The following is a 19,210-nucleotide window of genomic DNA, read 5'->3' as shown; positions in this document are numbered from 1 at the left end:
TGGAAATTTCGAGATTAAAGTTGAAATTTTGTGCTTTTTTTCCCCATTGTGAGTCTACTTTTTTTCTCTTTATAAGCTTTCATATGACACTCAGACAGCGACTTTGACATCTGACAACTTCTTTTTTATTTTGTGCACTGTGTGACTTTGCGAACATGAGCTTTCAAGTTTCTCTGACACTCTACGTCACTCGATCAACTTCCTTTTGTTGTTTATATCACTTTTTAAACCAACAAATAGTAAGTTTTTCCTTGCCTACACTTGGTATTCGCAGAAATTCTTCTCTTTTCCACTGTGCTTTTGCCATTGTCTTTTCACAGAAGGCTGAGTTTAAGGGCTATTTATATTGATTTGCATATTCAAAGAGGCATAATTCTGGGAGGAGTTTGGGCGGGACAGCAGGCGCATGCATGTGCGTTACTTTTCATTCTGACCGGGATTTATGTAGCAGAACGTGGAAGTTGGCCTTCGCACAGATTTATGCATCTGGACTTTTTTGTGCGTACGAAAATTTCTGATTTTGTGCTTATGCCATGTTATAGTGTGTATTCTACACACACCGTTATGCATGAGGCCCCAGGAGATTTTGGAAGTAACCAGTGGCTATTTTTAACACAGTATGTTAAAGCAGCAATGTAGGGTGAAGCTTGTGTGGATTTAGTATTTTGAAATAATCAGTATAGAATTGAGAGTGTTGAGGTGATTGAACCACTAGGGTCACGGGAGTATAATAGAATACAATTCTCAGTGTATTGTAAAAGTGAGGAAGCAAAGAGTAAAATCCATCTATCCATTTTCAAACCCGTTGAATCCGAACACAGGGTCACGGGGGACTGCTGGAGCCAATCCCAGACAACACAGGGCGCAAGACAGGAGCCAATCCCGGGCGGGGCGCCAACCCACCACAGAAAGAGTAAAATTGTTAAGTTTAACTTTGGTTGGGAAAATTTTGAACAGATGCTGCAATGCCTAAGGAGGACAGACTGGGATAAGCTTTCAAGTGTGGGGACAGTCGAGGAGCAGTGGAACAGGTTTAAAAATGTGTACATGAAGGTACGTACCTACTGTAAATTTGGAATTAAAAGGAAATAAAAAAAATCTGCAGTGGGTTAATAAAGAGTTAAAAAGAAGAAACTGCAAAGGAAAAAACAGCTCCATAAGACATGCAAGACTGATAACTCCAATGTGAATCGTAGGGCCTATGAGAACATGAGAGCAACCATTAAGAAGGATATCAGGGAGGCTAAAAGTTGGAGTTGGAATATAGCAGATAAGGCGAAAGAAGACCCCTAAAAGATTCTTTCAGTATTTTAGTAGTAAAAGAACAGTCAAGGAGGAGGTGAAGTAAAATGAATTAAAAGAAACAGACAGTGCAACAGCAGATCCTCTAAACTTGCATTTTTCTGAGATCTTCACAAGTGAGCAAGTGGATAATCTCCCAGAGGTAAACAGGACTACTAAAGAGGTAATGAGGGATTAGGAAATTGTAAAGGAAGAAGTACTGCTCAGATTAAATAGGTTGAAATCAAACAAATCACCAGGACCAGATAATATTTACCCTTGAGTTCTTAAAGGAGGCTAGTAAGTATTTATATAAACCCTTGACACTTTGACATTATTAGTAACTCACTGCACACTTGTCCTAGGTATGATGTTAAACTGCATCCAATCCTGCAAGCAGTCCTCCAATTTACAGGGAAATCATGGGAGTTGGTGGCAAGATTGGCACTCCAGCCACCGTAAAAAAACCTCACACGGCTCCGAGACAACAGAAAAGACTCTTTTTTGCTCTCTGTGGGAGTAGCTCTGCTGCAGCCGCCCATAGGAAGGCTGCTTGCATCATGAAGGGGATGGGGGAAAAGTCCTTGGGAGCCCCATCCCCAGAAGAGTCAAAACTGTTGGAGAGCCAATAGGGTCAGGTCTGTTGAGGATCGGAACTGGTGTGGTGCTGGCATCATCTCAACTGACTGGAAAACAGGACTTGTCATCCCTATCTGGGAAGGGAAGGGTGATCGCCTGGATTGCAGCAAATACAGGGGATTAACACTGCTCTCGGTGCCGGGTAAGGCCCTTGCTAGGGTCGTCCTCAACAGGATCCGTGATCACTTGCTCACCTGCCAGTGACCGAACAGTCTGGTTTTACGCCTAAGAAGTCTACCATCGACTGCATCCTGGCACTGAAGGCAAACACGAATATCGGCAGAGTTTCTTTGCAGCCTTTGTCGATTTTCACAAAGCATTTGACTCAGTGGATCGAGCTGCCCTGTGGGACATCCTGAGGATTCATGGGATCCCCTCTAGGTTGTTTGATATCATGGCCGGCCTGCACACTGGTACTGTGAGTGATGTGCAGAGTGGAGGCGGGACCTCTGTGTTTTTCCCAGTTGATTCTGGAGTTCATCAGGGGTGTGTTCTTGCTCCTACTGTCCAATGCTTGTATGGATTAGGTGTTGAGCAAGGTTGTGGGGTCCACCGGCTGTGAGGCATCTGTTGGTGAAGAAAGGTTCACGGATCTTGACTTTGCTGAAGATGCTGTGATCTTCATGGAGTCAATGGAGGCTCTGACTGGGGCGCTCAAGAGACTGAGCGAGGAGTCTGAGTGTCTGGGCTTGCAAGTGTCCTGGATAAAAACCAAGATCCAGGCCTTTAATGACATCTTGGGCACAGCCATCAGCAGTGTGTCTGTTTGCGGAGAGAGTTTGACTTTGTTGAGAGGTTTACTTACCTTGGCAGTGACATTCATGTCTCTGGTGACTCTTCCTATGAACTCAGTAGACGGATTGGGAGAGCATGGGGTGTCATGAGGTCGCTGGAAAGGGGTGTGCGGCGCTCCCGATATCTTTACAAAAGGACAAAGGTCCAAGTCTTTAGAGTCCTGGTGCTTCCTGTCTTGTTATATGGTTGCAATACATGGACGCTATCCAGTGACCTAAGATGAAGACTGGACTCCTTTAGTACTGTGTCTCTCTGGAAAATCCTTGGTTACCATTGGTTTGACTTTGTGTCAATTGAGAGGTTGCTGATGGAGTCCCGAATAAGGCACATTACCTGCATTGTGAGGGAGCGTCAGTTACGGCACTACGGTTATGTAGTGCGTTTCCCCGAGGGTAATCTGGCTTGTAAGATCATCATTGTTGGAGACCCGAGTGGCTGGACCTGGCCAAGGGGTCACCCACGTAACACCTGGCTGCAGCAGATAGAGGGCCATTTCCGGAGGGTGGGACTGGACCGCATGTCTGCCTGGGGGGTTGCAAACTGGGATCTCAAGTTATTTCGTTACGTAGTGGGTGTGGCAGCGCACTGTACCAGTGAATGCTCTCCAACTTGATTTGACTTGACTGTACACTGGGGAGATTCCCAAGGACTGGAAAATGGCAAATATTATCCCGTTATATAAAAAGGGTAACAGGGCAGATCCAAGCAAGTATAGGCCTGTAAGATTAATTTGCATCACAGGAAAATTAATGAAAAGAATTATTAAGGATAAGATTGAGCAGCACATGGCACGTACAGGAGTTTTTCTGAACAGTTCAACATCTGTTCAGAAGAGGAAGCTCATGTTTTACTTACATGCTGGAACTCTATGTGGAAGTAACAAAAGGATATGATCAAAGTGAAGAGTATGATATTTATCTTGACTTTCAGAAAGCATTTAATAAGGTGCATTGGGCATTAAACCACAAGAAGTGAGAGTTTAGGGTGATGTTTTTAGATGGCTGCAGAACTGGCTCAGATACAGGAAGCAGAGGGTGATGGTGCGAGGAACCTATTCAGAATTGGCATATGTTAAGAGTGGTGTTCCACAGGGGTCAGTGCTGGGGCCACTGGTATTTTTAATATAGTTTCCCCCCTTCGTTGCATCTTAATGATGACAATTTAAAACGAGCATATCAGACACCCAGGCAAACAACACTGAATAATCAAAGGCTGCAACTACTTTAGAGTCAGACCCACTAATTAATAAATAATGAGTTCATTAAACAATTAGAACACCTTGAAAAGTAGAATGAAAATCAAGATGAAAATACTGTTAAAAAGAAAAAAAAATACATTATGCCTATTTAACTGCTTGGTACATTTTAATATTTTTTATTTAGCAAACTTAGTTTTCTAATTTCTATATTGTTCCCTAAACACAGAACATGGGAAATATCAGTTGACTTAATTAGCCCAGGAGTTCAATTAAAAACAGAAGCTCTTTGGAACAAAAACCTGTAGCCACAGGGGGTCCCCACGACCGTGTTTGGGAAACACTGCTCTATATGAATGAATTAATAGTGATGTGACTTGTGATATGCTTAAAATTACTTCATTTGATCGATATCTGCAAATAAGTAACATGTCAAGTCCTAATGATTGTCTTTTTTTTTTTTTTCCCTTGTGCCCTGCTTTTACCTGAAAAATTACATTTGCTAGTTTAGATACTTTAAATCAAACATTAAAATATAGATTTACAAAACTTACAAAATGTTATATTGTCTACATCATCCAGGTCATTTTGTCACATAAAAAAAGCATTTTTTGTCAATTTAGCTAAAATGAATATACAATAATTAGAAATTAAACTCCTCACACATGCATAAAAGCAACCACAGTTCTGATGAATTGAAATACCAATGGTGTAATTTGTTTTGAAATTTATATGAAGTTTAATAGTACTTTTGATTAAAGGCCAAAGTGTGGGAAATTCTTTAATCACAACAGATCTTTGGTGGTGAATGTTCTGCTTTATTTTGTTTCATAAGATATGCCAATATGCAGGGCTAAAGGCCATTCAGACAGCATTAAAGTCAAGGCAGGAATACATCCAGGACAGGGAGAGTCATTCCCACAACACATCTTATTCATGTTAGGGATAAGGGAGGAAACTGGGATATCTGGAAAAACTCCACACCAACAAAATCAAATATGAACAATACACAAAAACTGGCTGTTTAGCGGTGTGTTTAAAAAGCTTATACAGTATCTGTCAGGTTAGCATATAAAATGGAGACAATTCATTCATGATCAAAACAAACTTTATTTCACAAATGCAAGCACATACAATAAAAAAAGAGAAAAGTGAACATTTCAATAACAACTCTCAGTCAATTACACTTACTTTAAATGAGATTGCACCACTAAAGGTTTAAACAATGGAATTACTGGAACACTTCATATTAGAGTTTCAGAAAAATGTGAAATAGGTAACAATTTATTTGTACACATTTACTTTAGGATTCTAATGTATGAATCCTCCCTAAAAATCTTGATTTTGGTAGATATAATATCTTTTTTTCAGTTACTCAATACATCTTAAAAATAACCAAAAGACATCCAGCCAGATCTCATCATTTTAGGATAGGCTTATAAATAATGCGGAGTTCAGTAAATTTAACAAGGTATCTTTGGATTCCTTTCTCCCTGAAAATGTATTTCTGTAAAGTGATACACACGAAGACAACCAAATGGAGTTGGAACAAAAAAATAATCAATAAAACCAATCATTAGGGCTTTTTTCCCTTGTAATATATCATATTACATTTAGGAAAACTAGTTTGTTTTCAAATAAATTGACAATATACATTTATGAAAGTTTATATGGCTTTCGTACAACATATAAAATTGCAAGTTTGGTTTAATATTGAAACTTGCTCATTACTGAATGAATTAAAAATAGGCAATGTAAACAGCTGGTAAGAACTTCTCACAGCATCTTGGGAAAATGTAAAACACATGCTTATATATTTTCCCTTATATCACAGTTTTCACCTTTTTTTCCCTTCTAAGTTTTAGCCATTTAAATTGGCAAATATAAATAGGGATAAAAAGCTTTTGCAGACATGAATATTAAAGCATTGTTAATTCGGCAGAACAGAAATATTATCTAGGCCACTTAATACCTGAAAAGTGCAAAATACGTCCAGGCAAAGAGTTTTCTGGGTGAAAGACTCAAAGAATGCCAATGAACAAAATTTACTGCACAATATTGGCAGCTGAATTAATTGGTATATATTAGGGTATAGTTTCTTAAGGATAGCCACCTTTTAGGTTGTGCAGGGTCACGACTCACTGTTGTATTCAATGGGAAAGGGTCACGTATGGTTTGCTAAGTGTCTCACCATGGGTCATCACAGTCACGGTCGGCCGTAATTCTTCAGGGAGGTTTATTCCCCCACAACTGCTGTGACTGATGACAGCACTTCTCCAAAGGGGAGTCCCTAATCAGTCGGTAGTCAGGAACCGGGTGTTGAAGAGATTAGGGTAAGGGCAAGATTAGGTCGTAATTTAAAAAAAAAAACTTAAGAAACACTATATTAGGGAATGAGTTCCAAAGTATAAAAATCAAAACAATTTCCTCCTCAAAAAAGAAAAAAATGCCTTTGTCTACATAAAAATAATAAAAACACAAAAACACTGCACCTAAAACTTAAATGAAATTCAATCATATAATTAATTTTATTCTTTTGTACAACAAAACTGCACAACGAGGAACTTTTATAATACAGCGTAACAGACAATATTTACATTATCAAAGCTGTAATTTTAAAGCAAAAATCAGCCTCTTTGTGTGGAATTGTGCTTAATTAAGCATCACAAAGTGCAAAACATAGCAGCTGTTGATTTTTATTTTTTTTTTAAATATATGAAATGTCTTAGCAGCATTTACGAGTGATGATCACGTAAGCCAATAGTATGATGTTTAAAAAGCATTTGGATATTCACTGTCATATTTCTCATGGGTTTTTCTATTGTTTTCATTGACAGTTACATTAACACAATGATTTGTAAATTTTAAGCCTAGAAGATTTTGCATATTGAGTAATACTACTATTTAAAAATTAATATTTCTTTATGTAAACTAAAAAGTCTTACAACATTTATGTAATTATTTAGAAGTCTTAAAACTATCAAGACAACAAATCCTAAAACACAAAAGTAAATGCTGGTAGTGAAGTGAGTGAGTTCTAGGAAATGACACACATTTTCTTGATACTGAAAGTGCTTCCAGTATTCTGGAGAAAAAAAAAACCTATTCATCTTCTTAAAATGTCACAGAAAAAATATTTCTAAATTACTCGTTTGTATCGGCCAATTGAATAAATAAGGGTCAAAGCTATGAACATACTGAAATTAGCAAGAAACACTCCATATTCTTGAAATGACATGTGCCTATCAGCCATTAACGTGTACTGAATTATGGACACAACTTAGATATGTGAAATCAATTTTCATTCTGGTTTGACACGATTACTCTAACCTACTAGTTATGATGCTGTTAATTTCAATATTGTCAGGCATTTCTTAACATTTGCAATATGCTATGCTACCAATATGACTATTGGTACAATCCTCGTATTTTTTGAAAGCTATAAAGTTGTACTAAGTTCCCTCTATGTTTTACACTTCATTTTAATTAATTGATAAATTTTATTGAATTATCTTTACATCCATTTTGACAAATTATTTGAACAACGAAAATATTCTGAAGGCATAATAAAGAAGAAAAAAAAACCCGGACACATCATGGCTTGGGATGCAGGGCTTTGTATCAATCAATCAACAAGGCCAGTAAACTGGCACCAACTTATAGCCAATCCAAAATTAAAAAAAAATTTAAATTATTAAAGACTACAAGAGGTATAATGCACTGCAAATGTATGACTTTTTACAATCACTATGACCATTTGGTATCTACTTAAAAATAACGCAATAACAACATCACAGCAGTCTAAACACAGGATGTATTAAAGAAAAGTTTTTGCAGGGATTTTACTTCTAAATTCAGTAAATAAAAAAATACACATATAAAAATAGCTTATCACTCTTAAATGTTTGTGTGCTTAGCAGATCAATTTGTATTATCTTTATCTGTTCTGTATTTTACTCAATATAGTGCAAAAATATATATTAACAAAAAAAAAAATAAATGTACTATATGTCTCAATAAACCATTAAACTGCAAACAGACCAGCTCTCTGTTAACAAGGTAGTATGCATATATCAATACATAAACAAACCAAAATTATACTATTGAACCAGAAATCAAAAGGCAATGTCTACGTCAAATACATGCACCATGTGAAAGACTGGGGCATAGTATCCTTTTCAATAAGTATTGCAGGTTTTTTATTCTATCAAAACTAACATATAAGACAAATTAAATGTCAAAATTAAAATTTACTAAAAAAAAAATATTGCAAGTTGCCAGTATTAAAGAAAATATCTATTTAATGGCCACTAACCTTACTAACCTTATTTATTTCTTGACTCACAGTAGGCAATATACAATTATTCCAGCAATTGTTCTTCTGCACAAAACTGTTACTTATGTGTGCAACTCTTCCGAGTGTAGCACAGACTCAACATTTTATCAGAAGTGATTGTAAGATAATATTATTGTTGTTAATAGCCTTAGACTATAGGAGAACAGCATGCATTTGTAGCTCAGCAGAGAAAATTCTGTTTGAAGTAAACATCATCAGTGCTTCCTAGAAGAACCACAAGTGCAAATAGAAGTATTAACACAGATCATCACCATCAACTTATAAGTTAAAGAAAAATATTTTAATAAATCTGGAACACCAACGCCAGATTAGGTCACAGTGGTAAGACGACATAAGCTCTTATCAGAAATGCCAACACAGCAATAAAAAAATAAACAATTCCTTTTCATTTATACAATTCAAGTAGATTTGAATTTCTCAATTGCAAAACGCCATTGTATAAACAGAAACACACTAACAAAGATCCTTGAGAAAAGATATTCCTTTAAGACCTTTCAGTAACTCTTTTTGCACAAATACAAAACCACTCTTCATGCACAATAGTAACACCTGCTGATTTACATTCAAGCTTGTAAGACTTTCTCCCCCCCCTTCTTAAAGGTATAAATGCATAAAACAAAAACTTGCTACATTATGAATTGCTGAAAATGCAACACAAATGTTTTAAAAATGCAGTTGTGGGACAATGTTTATAATGAAATCTTTTTTCTTTGCTAGAACTTTTCATCACCTAAACCTTTTTTTTAAGGTAATTCAACCTCATCTTTATTTTAACGTTAAAAATATGGATACTCTTTAATTAAGAGTAAATTACTTAACATATACGGTTTAATAAAAACCTAATTAAATTGTGAAGGTAAAACTAAAAACTCTAAATACAACAGAAAATATATCACAAATAAATAAATAACTGCAGCTCGATTTTCTGCCTACCAAGATGTACAGGTAGATTTCACGGATTTTTACTGACACTAACTCATGAAAAAATGCTTAATTATTAATGTACTATAGTTCTTGATTAACTGCTATCAGTAATGCACTGGAGAACCCATGGAACTATATCCTAAACTCATTTTTATAATAACCACATTTTGCAAAGATTTATTCACAGATTACTTAATATTTGGAATGACAGTCACAGTTTTTGGTTAAATCTATCTCCAACATAAGGAAATACCTTAGAATAAGTAAATTTGTCAGTAAACAAAGAAAACCTTATTACTTAATAAAAAATAATATTTTAAATAGTGGTAATTTGATAGTCTTGCTGTGCACTTTACACACAGAAAAAGCACTTACTGCTTTATTGAAAATCAAGCTCATTTTATATTTCCTCAAATTATACTTTGTTCAAATACCATTCTATTTAAAATATACCGTATAAAGGAACACACTACATTATTTATGCACTCAATTATTTAAGTATCATTACAGCTATCTGTAGTATGAAAACTAAAACATTCTAAGCATGCGTTCCAAAGATACTGTCCTAAGGAAATTTTAAGCTGGTTAAGTTAATAAGAAATTACATTTTGACTATGACATATTGATATTTATAACCTAAACTCTAACACTTGGAAATGGAAATCACAATCAATGGAAAAGACCATCTTTTATGCGGAAAAATATATACATGGGCAAAACTCCTAACAAGACTGAATAAAGCAGATTTTCCTAGCATACTTCTTCTACTGTTTCATGACCTGGAATGCTGGTACAGGCTATATAGATTGTACAACTAGATTTACTATTTCTACACAACAATATACATTTAGCACCCTTAAAGTGAACGTCTCTTCAAGTTGTTCTTATCTGGCTCCAGAAAGTATTCAACTAGGACATCAATTAGATTCTGCAATTCTTTGTTCAGAAGTGTGAAATCCCTAAAACAAGAAGAAATGTTACATTTGAAGGTATTTATGTTGTTTATAATAATACAGAATTATAACCCAAGGGACTTTCATAGGATTAAAACTTTCCTCTACTGGCTCAGTTTTGTTTATTACTACAGGTGCCGTTCATAAAATTAGAATATCATGACAAAGTTGATTTATTTCAGTAATTCCATTCAAAAAGCGAAACTTGTATATTAGATTAATTCATTACACACAAACTGATGTATTTCAAATGTTTATTTCTTTTAATTTTGATGATTATAACTGACAACTAATTAATGTCCCAAATTCAGTATCTCAGGAAATTAGAATATTGTGAAAAGGTTCAATATTGAAGACACCTGGTGCCACACTCTAATCAGCTAATTAACTCAAAACACCTGCAAAAGCCTTTAAATGGTCTCTCAGTCTAGTTCTGTAGGCTACACAATCATGGGGAAGACTGCTGACTTGACAGTTGTCCAAAAGACGACCATTGACACCTTGCACAAGGAGGGCAAGACACAAAAGGTCATTGCTAAAGAGGCTGGCTGTTCACAGAGCTCTGCGTCCAAGCACATTAATAGAGAGGCGAAGGGAAGGACAAGATGTGGTAGAAAAAAGTGTACAAGCAATAAGGGTAACCGCACCATGGAGGGGATTGTGAAACAAAACCCATTCAAAACTGTGGGGGAGATTCACTAAGAGTGGACTGCAGCTGGAGTCAGTGCTTCAAGAACCACCACGCACAGACGTATGCAAGACATGGGTTTCAGCTGTCGCATTCCTTGTGACAAGCCACTCTTGAACAAGAGACAGCGTCAGAAGCGTCTCGCCTGGGCTAAATACAAAACTGCTGCTGAGTGGTCCAAAGTTATGTTCTCTGATGAAAGTAAATTTTGCATTTCCTTTGGAAATCAAGGTCCCAGAGTCTGGAGGAAGAGAGGAGAGGCACAGAATCCACGTTGCTTGAGGTCCAGTGTAAAGTTTCCACAGTCAGTGATGGTTTGGGGTGCCATGTCATCTGCTGGTGTTGGTCCATTGTGTTTTCTGAGGTCCAAGGTCAACGCAGCCGTCTACCAGGAAGTTTTAGAGCACTTCATGCTTCCTGCTGCTGACGAACTTTATGGAGATGCAGATTTCATTTTCCAACAGGACCTGGCACCTGCACACAGTGCCAAAGCTACCAGTACCTGGTTTAAGGACCATGGTATCCCTGTTCTTGATTGGCCAGCAAACTCACCTGACCTTAACTTGTGAAGAGGAAGATGCAATATGCCAGACCCAACAATTCAGAAGAGCTGAAGGCCACTATCAGAGCAACATGGGCTCTCATAACACCTGAGCAGCGCCACAGACTGATCGACTCCATGCCAGCCTGCTTAGCTGCAGTAATCCAGGCCAAAGGAGCCCCAACTAAATATTGAGTGCTGTACGTGCTCATACATTTCATGTTCATACCTTTCAGTTGGCCAACATTTCTAAAAATCCTTTTTGCATTGGTCTTAATTGATATTCTAATTTTCGAGATACTGAATTTGGGACTTTCATTAGTTGTCAGTTATAATCATCAAAATTAAAAGAAATAAACATTTGAAATACATCAGTCTGTGTGTAATGAATGAATCTAATATACAAGTTTCACTTTTTGAATGGAATTACTGAAATAAATTAACTTTGTCATGATATTCTAATTTTATGACCGGCACCTGTATGTTCACAATGCAATGTTTGCATCTTCATTTATGTTGTAATTTCAACACACACAACCTATCAATCAATCAATCAACATTTATTTATATAGCACATTTTCATACAAAAAAAATGTAGCTCAAAGTGCTTTACAAAATGAATAGAAAAATAGAAGACACAATAAAAAATAAACATAAGTCAACATTAATTAACATAGAATAAGTAAGGACCGATGGCCAGGGTGGACTGAAAAAAAAAAACTCCAAAAGCTGGAGAAAAAAAATAAAATCTGTAGGGGTTCCAGACCACGAGACCGCCCAGTCCCCTCTGGGCAATCTACCTAACATAAATCAAACAGTCCTCTTTGTATTTAGGGTTTTCATGGAAGGACCTGATAATGATTACTATTAAATAACCTATTACTTACTTATAACTTATTCACTGGTAAAATTCATTAAAACAGATCAAAAATACACTTAACAACTGATACATCATATGGACAAAAAAGCCCATATTAAATAAAACATGTGAACATGGGAAAAATCATCCATCCATCCATCCATCCATTTTCTAACCCGCTGAATCCGAATACAGGGTCACGGGGGTCTGCTGGAGCCAATCCCAGCCAACACAGGGCACAAGGCAGGAACCAATCCTGGGCAGGGTGCCAACCCACCGCAGGACACACACAAACACACCCACACACCAAGCACACACTAGGGCCAATTTAGAATCGTTTAATTAACTAATCAAAAAAAGGCATTGCATAAAATACTAAAGCACAAACCTTTGTCCAGGCAGAGCACAGAATTCTGCATAATACTTAATCTTAGGCTCTGTGCCACTTGTTCTCAAAGTTGCAACACATCCATTCTGGAAAGTAAAGGTGATCATCTGACTATTTTTGGTTACAGGAAGAACCTGCACAATTAAAAAAAAGACATGGTAAGAAATAGTCTGTGCCTTGATTAAAATGGCAGCTTAACAGGAGGACCTACCGTATATACTCGCATTTAAGTTCTCCTGTGGATAAGTCGGGGCTTGATTTTACCGTACAACTCCCAGTATTTTATAATGTCGGTCATATACAGTGGGTACAGAAAGTATTCAGACCCCCGTCAATTTTTCACTCTTTGTTATATTGCAGCCATTTGCTAAAATCATTTAAATTATTTTTTTTCCTCATTAATGTACACACAGCACCCCATATTGACAGACAAAAAAAAAGAATTTTTGAAATTGTTGCAGATTTATTAAAAAAGAAAAACTGAAATCTCACATGGTCCTAAGTATTCAGACCCTTTGCTCAGTATTTAGTAGAAGCACCCTTTTGAGCTAATACAGCCATGAGTCTTCTTGGGAAAGATGCAACAAGTTTTCACAACTGGATTTGGGGATCCTCTGCCATTCCTCCTTGCAGATCCTCTCCAGTTCTGTCAGGTTGGATGGTAAACGTTGGTGAACAGCCATTTTAGGTCTCTCCAGAGATGCTCAATTGGGTTTAAGTCAGGACTCTGGCTGGGCCATTCCAGAACAGTCACAGAGTTGTTGTGAAGCCACTCCTTTGTTATTTTAGCTGTGTGCTTAGGGTCATTGTCTTGTTGGAAGGTAAATCTTTGGCCCAGTCTGAGGTCCTTAGCACTCTGGAGAAGGTTTTTGTCCAGGATATCCATGTACTTGGCCGCATTCATCTTTCCCTCGATTGCAACCAGTCGGTCCTGTCCCTGCAGCTGAAAAACACCCCCACAGCATGATGCTGCCACCTCCATGCTTCACTGTGGGGACTGTATTGGACAAGTGATGAGCAGTGCCTGGTTGTCTCCACACATACCGCTTAGAATTAAGGCCAAAAAGTTCTATCTTGGTCTCATCAGACGAGAGAATCTTATTTCTCACCATCTCAGAGTCCTTCAGGTGTCTTTTAGCAAACTCCATGCAGGCTGTCATGTGTCTTGCCTCTTCTCAGTGTGTGGAGACAACCAGCATCATGCTGTGGGGGTGTTTTTCAGCTGCAGATACAGGACGACTGGTTGCAATCGAGCGAAAAATGAATGTGGCCAAGTACAGGGATATTCTGGACAAAAACCTTCTCCAGAGAGCTAAGGACCTCAGACTGGGCCGAAGGTTTACCTTCCAATAAGACAATGACCCTAAGCACACAGCTAAAATAACGAAGGAGTGGCTTCACAACAACTCTTGTGACGGTTCTTGAATGGCCCAGCCAGAGCCCTTACTTAAACCCAATTGAGCATCTCTGGAGAGACCTAAAAATGGCTGTCCACCAACGTTTACCATCCAACCGGACAGAACTGAAGAGGATCTGCAAGGAGGAATGGCAGAGGATCCCCAAACCCAGGTGTGAAAAACTTGTTGCATCTTTCCCAAGAAGACTCATGGCTGTATTAGCTCAAAAGGGTGCTTCCACTAAATACTGAGCAAAGGGTCTGAATACTTAGGACCATGTGAGATTTCAGTTTTTCTTTTTTAATTATTCTGCAACAATTTCAAAAATTCTTTTTTTTGTCTGTCAATATGGGGTGCTGTGTGTACATTAATGAGGAAAAAAAATTAATTTAAATGATTTTAGCAAATGGCTGCAATATAACAAAAAGTGAAAAATTGAAGGGGATCTGAATACTTTCCGTACCCACTGTAAGTTAGGGCTTGATTTTACCGTATAATTTCCGGTATTTTATAATGTCGGTCGTATAAGTTGAATGCGGAAAACTCACGCTACTGGTCCAAGAGATTATGATATGCTAACGGCCACCTGAGATAGTAAACATGGAGCACACTGCCTTTGTTTTTACTATGTATCGTGCCTATGTGACCACATGGTAATACCTAAACTATTCGGAAGCAACATTTGCACTGGTTTGTGTTTTTTGTATCTCACACCCTCATACACCTTTATCATAAGAGCATCTCTTATCTACGATGGAGTCTTCAATCAGAAGAAAATATGAAGCTGGTTTTAAATTAAAAGTCGTTAAAGTGGCGAAAGAAATTGGTAACTGCACTGCTGCAACAAAATTGGAAGTGTCTGAGAGACTGGTGCGAGATTGGAAGAAGCAAGAAGATGGAAAAAAAATTAAAAATGAAGTTTTGTAGTTTTGAACGATCACATTTTATGATCGATTTTCTGGGTTTCAAGACCCGACTTATACACAATATATATATTGTCAGTACACAGCTCTCAGCATACTTAAAAGGCCTGGACGTGTAAACAACATCAGTGTTAGTGTGTGATCAAAGACACCTCACCTAGAAATACTTCAATTTGTTTGCAAAAATATTGTGAAAACCTTGATTTGTTTAAGTAATCACATAGTTTACTAAATATAAAAAAGAAAACCAATTACATATGTTAAATTTGCCCACCCTGTGAACTGAGCCTAGATAGAATGCCTCCTCATACACTGTATTTCTCCATCAACAAAACATTTAATATGCATCTTCACCTTGACCAGAGGCTGAGTATGACCAGAACATTGGCCATAAAACAAAGGCAGATCTTAGTTTCTAGTTTTACAACAAAACAGGCTGCACACATAACTAACTACCAAGAATGTCAGTATGCGAGAGAGTGAGAGAGAGTTTGTGATGTATTTTCAGTTTAATGAAATCATATACTCAACAATAAAAAATATATATAAAGAAAAAAACAAAAAACGATCTTGCAATGTGATCAAAGTTCCATGGCTAGTTCATATACTGAGGAAAAACGTATACTCCCTGTAAAGGTTGATTTCAAATAGTACAGTCAGTCTTCTGTACCTGTGGGTTCATTTGGATTCAACAGTCCACGGATTCAAAGAAAAAAAAAAAAAAAAATCCAGATAGTTCTAAAAAGCAAAACTTGTATTTGCTATGTGCTGAGCTCTATGCTGAAACCACACAAATGAAGTGAAGTGATGTGTAGGCATAATTGCTTTCCAGCACTCGTTGTTTAAGCATGTTCATCTCACATCTTATTCGTTAACTACTTGTGTGTGGCTGGTTAATTTAATGCCCAAGTATTGGGAGATGTGGTTCTCAGTGTTTTCAATTAGGAAGCCTAGTGCTTGCTGTGTCTCTCTCGGGCTGGAAGCAGTAAAGTGTTTTGCATCTACAGTGCTTCTGTTCGAGTTTGTGCTTTTGAGGTGAGCAAAACCCTTTCATAAATCTTGTTCTCTTTACCAAGTTTTCAGAAAAGGTTTGTTGATGGTTTACTTTTGTTTGTGCTTTAATAAATAGATATGAAATCATTATTTGATGTTTTAAGTAGCAGCAATGTAGGCTGCTGCGGCTTTTGATCCTCTTGATCCTATTTGTAACTTGAAATGGGCAAGAAAGATAAAATGAGATTTGAACGGTGATCTATGGTTGACTTTATTTGATCAGGTAAGACACAGTTATACAATGCAAGACACTCCATCTGAAGTTTACATGCATTTATTAGTTGCCAGGAATTGTGGGACCTGAGTACAAGTAGGGTTACTTGAGTACCATTTGATTTTGTGAAAAAATGGCTCCTTAAAAGCAATCATGTGGCCAAAGCAATCCCTCAAAAGTTAAGAGGGAGCGTAAAGTGCTATTGCTTGATGAGAAAATAAAAATATTAGATCTTTTGCAAATTGTCATATTGCTTGATTTGATTCAAAGTATACAAATGGCTGTGTGTAGTATTTGCATACAAGGGACTTTGCAGATTTTGGTGTCCACGGGGAATCAAGGAACTAATCTCCAGCAGATACAGAAGGCTGGCTGTATTGTAAAAGATCCAGAAAAAAAAACTTTAGTTGTTACAAGAATAAAGTCCATAAAATAGCTGTATAAAAATGAACAAAGTAATGTAGCAACACATTTCATATTTTAATATACCTGTTAATATGCCTTTCAGATAATAAAAATCCTCAAATTCCTTTCATATTTATGTAGTTTTTTTTTAAATGTTAAATCAAATGTTTTCTACATTAATTGAGAAAATGTAAGACAATTTTTTTATCAAAAACTGACGTGGGTTAAAATATTTTAAATAAAAAAAGGGAGATAACTTACAGATTTTTTATCTTGCTGACTGCTGTCATATCCTGTTGTCACATCCCGAATATTTACAATGTTATATTTACCACAGAACTTTGGATATCCCTGGTCATCACCAAGTTTACGAATACGTTCAAATATGTTTTTGATGATTGCTTGGTCATAGCAAATCAAATAAGATGTTTTGGTAATGTGGAATCCATAGCTGTAACACAATGCAGTAAGTCAATATCTTTGATAATATTGCTTTAAAACACAACCAACCCATTTATTGTACACTCATGCACTGATTTATACCTTTAATATATAAAAAATCTTTTATTATTATTATTTCACAGGGTCTCATATGGTTTTTGACCTAAGATTTGTTTTGATCAACGCTGCTCCATGTGGCTAATTCTTTTGAATTCAGCCCACACTGCCTTCTCTTACATGCTGCTGGTGAGACTAAGACTGCTTTATGCACTCCATACCAGCACCAGTACAGCATCTCTTGTAATAACTTGTATACTTTGTGACTAACATATGGACAAATGACTTGCCAGAAATGGAGCTGTAAGTCAGCCCATGACTGAATAGTATATAATAGTAGCTATAACATACATAGAGTCTGATAAAAATAATTTAGGACTTATTTTTTAAATAAATTGCTTCTTAAAAATCATCTAAATATTGTATCTTATTCATAATATATCATTTTATCTAGAACTATGTATTCAGTGGAAAGTCTGATTGTAAGACTCAAATTCATTTTTAATTGGAGACGCTTAATTTTCTGGTGTTACCATTCTCTGCTAAATTTCTTTCAGTTTCTTTTCTAATTTTTTACTTTATCTAGACAGATTCATAATATCACACAAAGCATACATTGCATAAATGTTTTATATTTGTAAGTACTACTTAAATGTGGAAGTGGTATGAATTATAGTAAAGGAAAGAAAAGGATTTTATACTTTATACAGTATATATATTTTTCCCCTTTCTTTCCTTTATACAGTTACGTCCATAAATATTTTGGACAGAGACAACTTTTTTCTAATCTTGGTTCTGTACATTACCATAATGAATTTTAAATAAAACAACTCAGATGCAGTTGAAGTGCAGACTTTCAGCTTTAATTCAGTGGGTTGAACAAAAGATTGCATAAAAATGTGAGGCAACTAAAGCATTTTTTTAACACAATCCCTTTATTTCAGGGGCTCAAAAGTAATTGGACAAATTAAATAACTGGAAATAAAATGTTCATTTCTATTACTTGGTTGAAAACCCTTTGCTGGCAATGACAGCCTGAAGTCTTGAACTCATGGACATCACCAGATGCTGGGTTTCCTCCTTTTAATGCTCTGCCAGGCCTTTACTGCAGCGGCTTTCAGTTGCTGTTTGTTTGTTTGTGGGCCTTTCTATCTGAAGATTAGTCTTCAACAAGTGAAATGCATGATCAATTGGGTTAAGATCACTGACTTAAGATGACTGACTTGGCCATTCAAGAATTTTCCACTTCTTTGCTTTAATAAACTCCTGGGTTGCTTTGGCTGTATGTTTTGGGTCATTGTCCATCTGTATCATGAAACGCCGCCCAATCAATTTGGATTTGAGCAGACAGGTATATCTCTGAACACCTCAGAATTAATTCGGCTGCTTCTGTCCCGTGTCACATCATCAATAAACACTAGTGTCCCAGTGCCACTGGCAGCCATACACGCCCAAGCCATCACACTGCCTCCACCGTGTTTTACAGATGATGTGGTATGCTTTGGATAATGAGCTGTTCCACGCCTTCTCCATACTTTTTCTTGCCATCATTCTGGTAGAGGTTGATCTTGGTTTCATCTGTCCAAAGAATGTTTTTCCAGAACTGTGCTGGCTTTTTTAGATGTTCTTTAGCAAAGTCCAATCTAGCCTTTCTATTCTTGAGGCTTATGAGTGGCTTGCACCTTGCAGTGCACCCTCTGTATTTACTTTCATGCAGTCTTCTCTTTATGGTAGACTTGGATATCGATCCGCCGACCCCTGGAGAGTGTTGTTCACTTGGTTGGCTGTTGTGAAGGGGTTTCTCTTCACCATGGAAATGACTCTGCGATCATCCACCACTGTTGTCTTCCGTGGACGTCAAGGTCTTCTTGCGTTGCTGAGTTCACCAGTGCTTGCTTTCTTTCTCAGGATGTACCAAACTGTAGATTTTGCCACTCGTAATATTGTAGCAATTTCTCGGGCGGGTTTTTTCTGTTTTCGCAGCTTAAGGATGGCTTCCTTCACCTGCATGGAGAGCTCCTTTGACCGCATGTTGTCTGTTCACAGCAAAATCTTCTACATGCAAACACCACACCTCAAATCAACTCCAGGCCTTTTATC

General features: G+C 37.0%; 1 protein-coding gene across 1 annotated transcript in view; it reads right to left on the bottom strand.

The window, feature by feature from the left end:
• Positions 1-5,000: 5,000 nt before the first annotated feature.
• Positions 5,001-19,210, bottom strand: part of pgm2l1 (phosphoglucomutase 2-like 1) — a 66,565-nt gene continuing 52,355 nt past the window's right edge. Inside the window, exons 12-14 of the mRNA XM_039745636.1 lie at positions 16,874-17,063; positions 12,621-12,754; positions 5,001-10,150 (exon numbers count right to left, since the gene is read on the bottom strand). Of these exons, the coding sequence (XP_039601570.1) occupies positions 10,048-10,150; positions 12,621-12,754; positions 16,874-17,063 (427 nt within the window). The 3' untranslated portion in view covers positions 5,001-10,047. The remainder of the gene's footprint in view (positions 10,151-12,620; positions 12,755-16,873; positions 17,064-19,210) is intronic.

Source organism: Polypterus senegalus, chromosome 2 (assembly GCF_016835505.1).
Source record: "Polypterus senegalus isolate Bchr_013 chromosome 2, ASM1683550v1, whole genome shotgun sequence".
Lineage (NCBI taxonomy): Eukaryota > Metazoa > Chordata > Cladistia > Polypteriformes > Polypteridae > Polypterus > Polypterus senegalus.
Note: the sequence above shows the minus strand (reverse complement) of the source record. Positions and strands in the feature narration are given on the sequence as shown.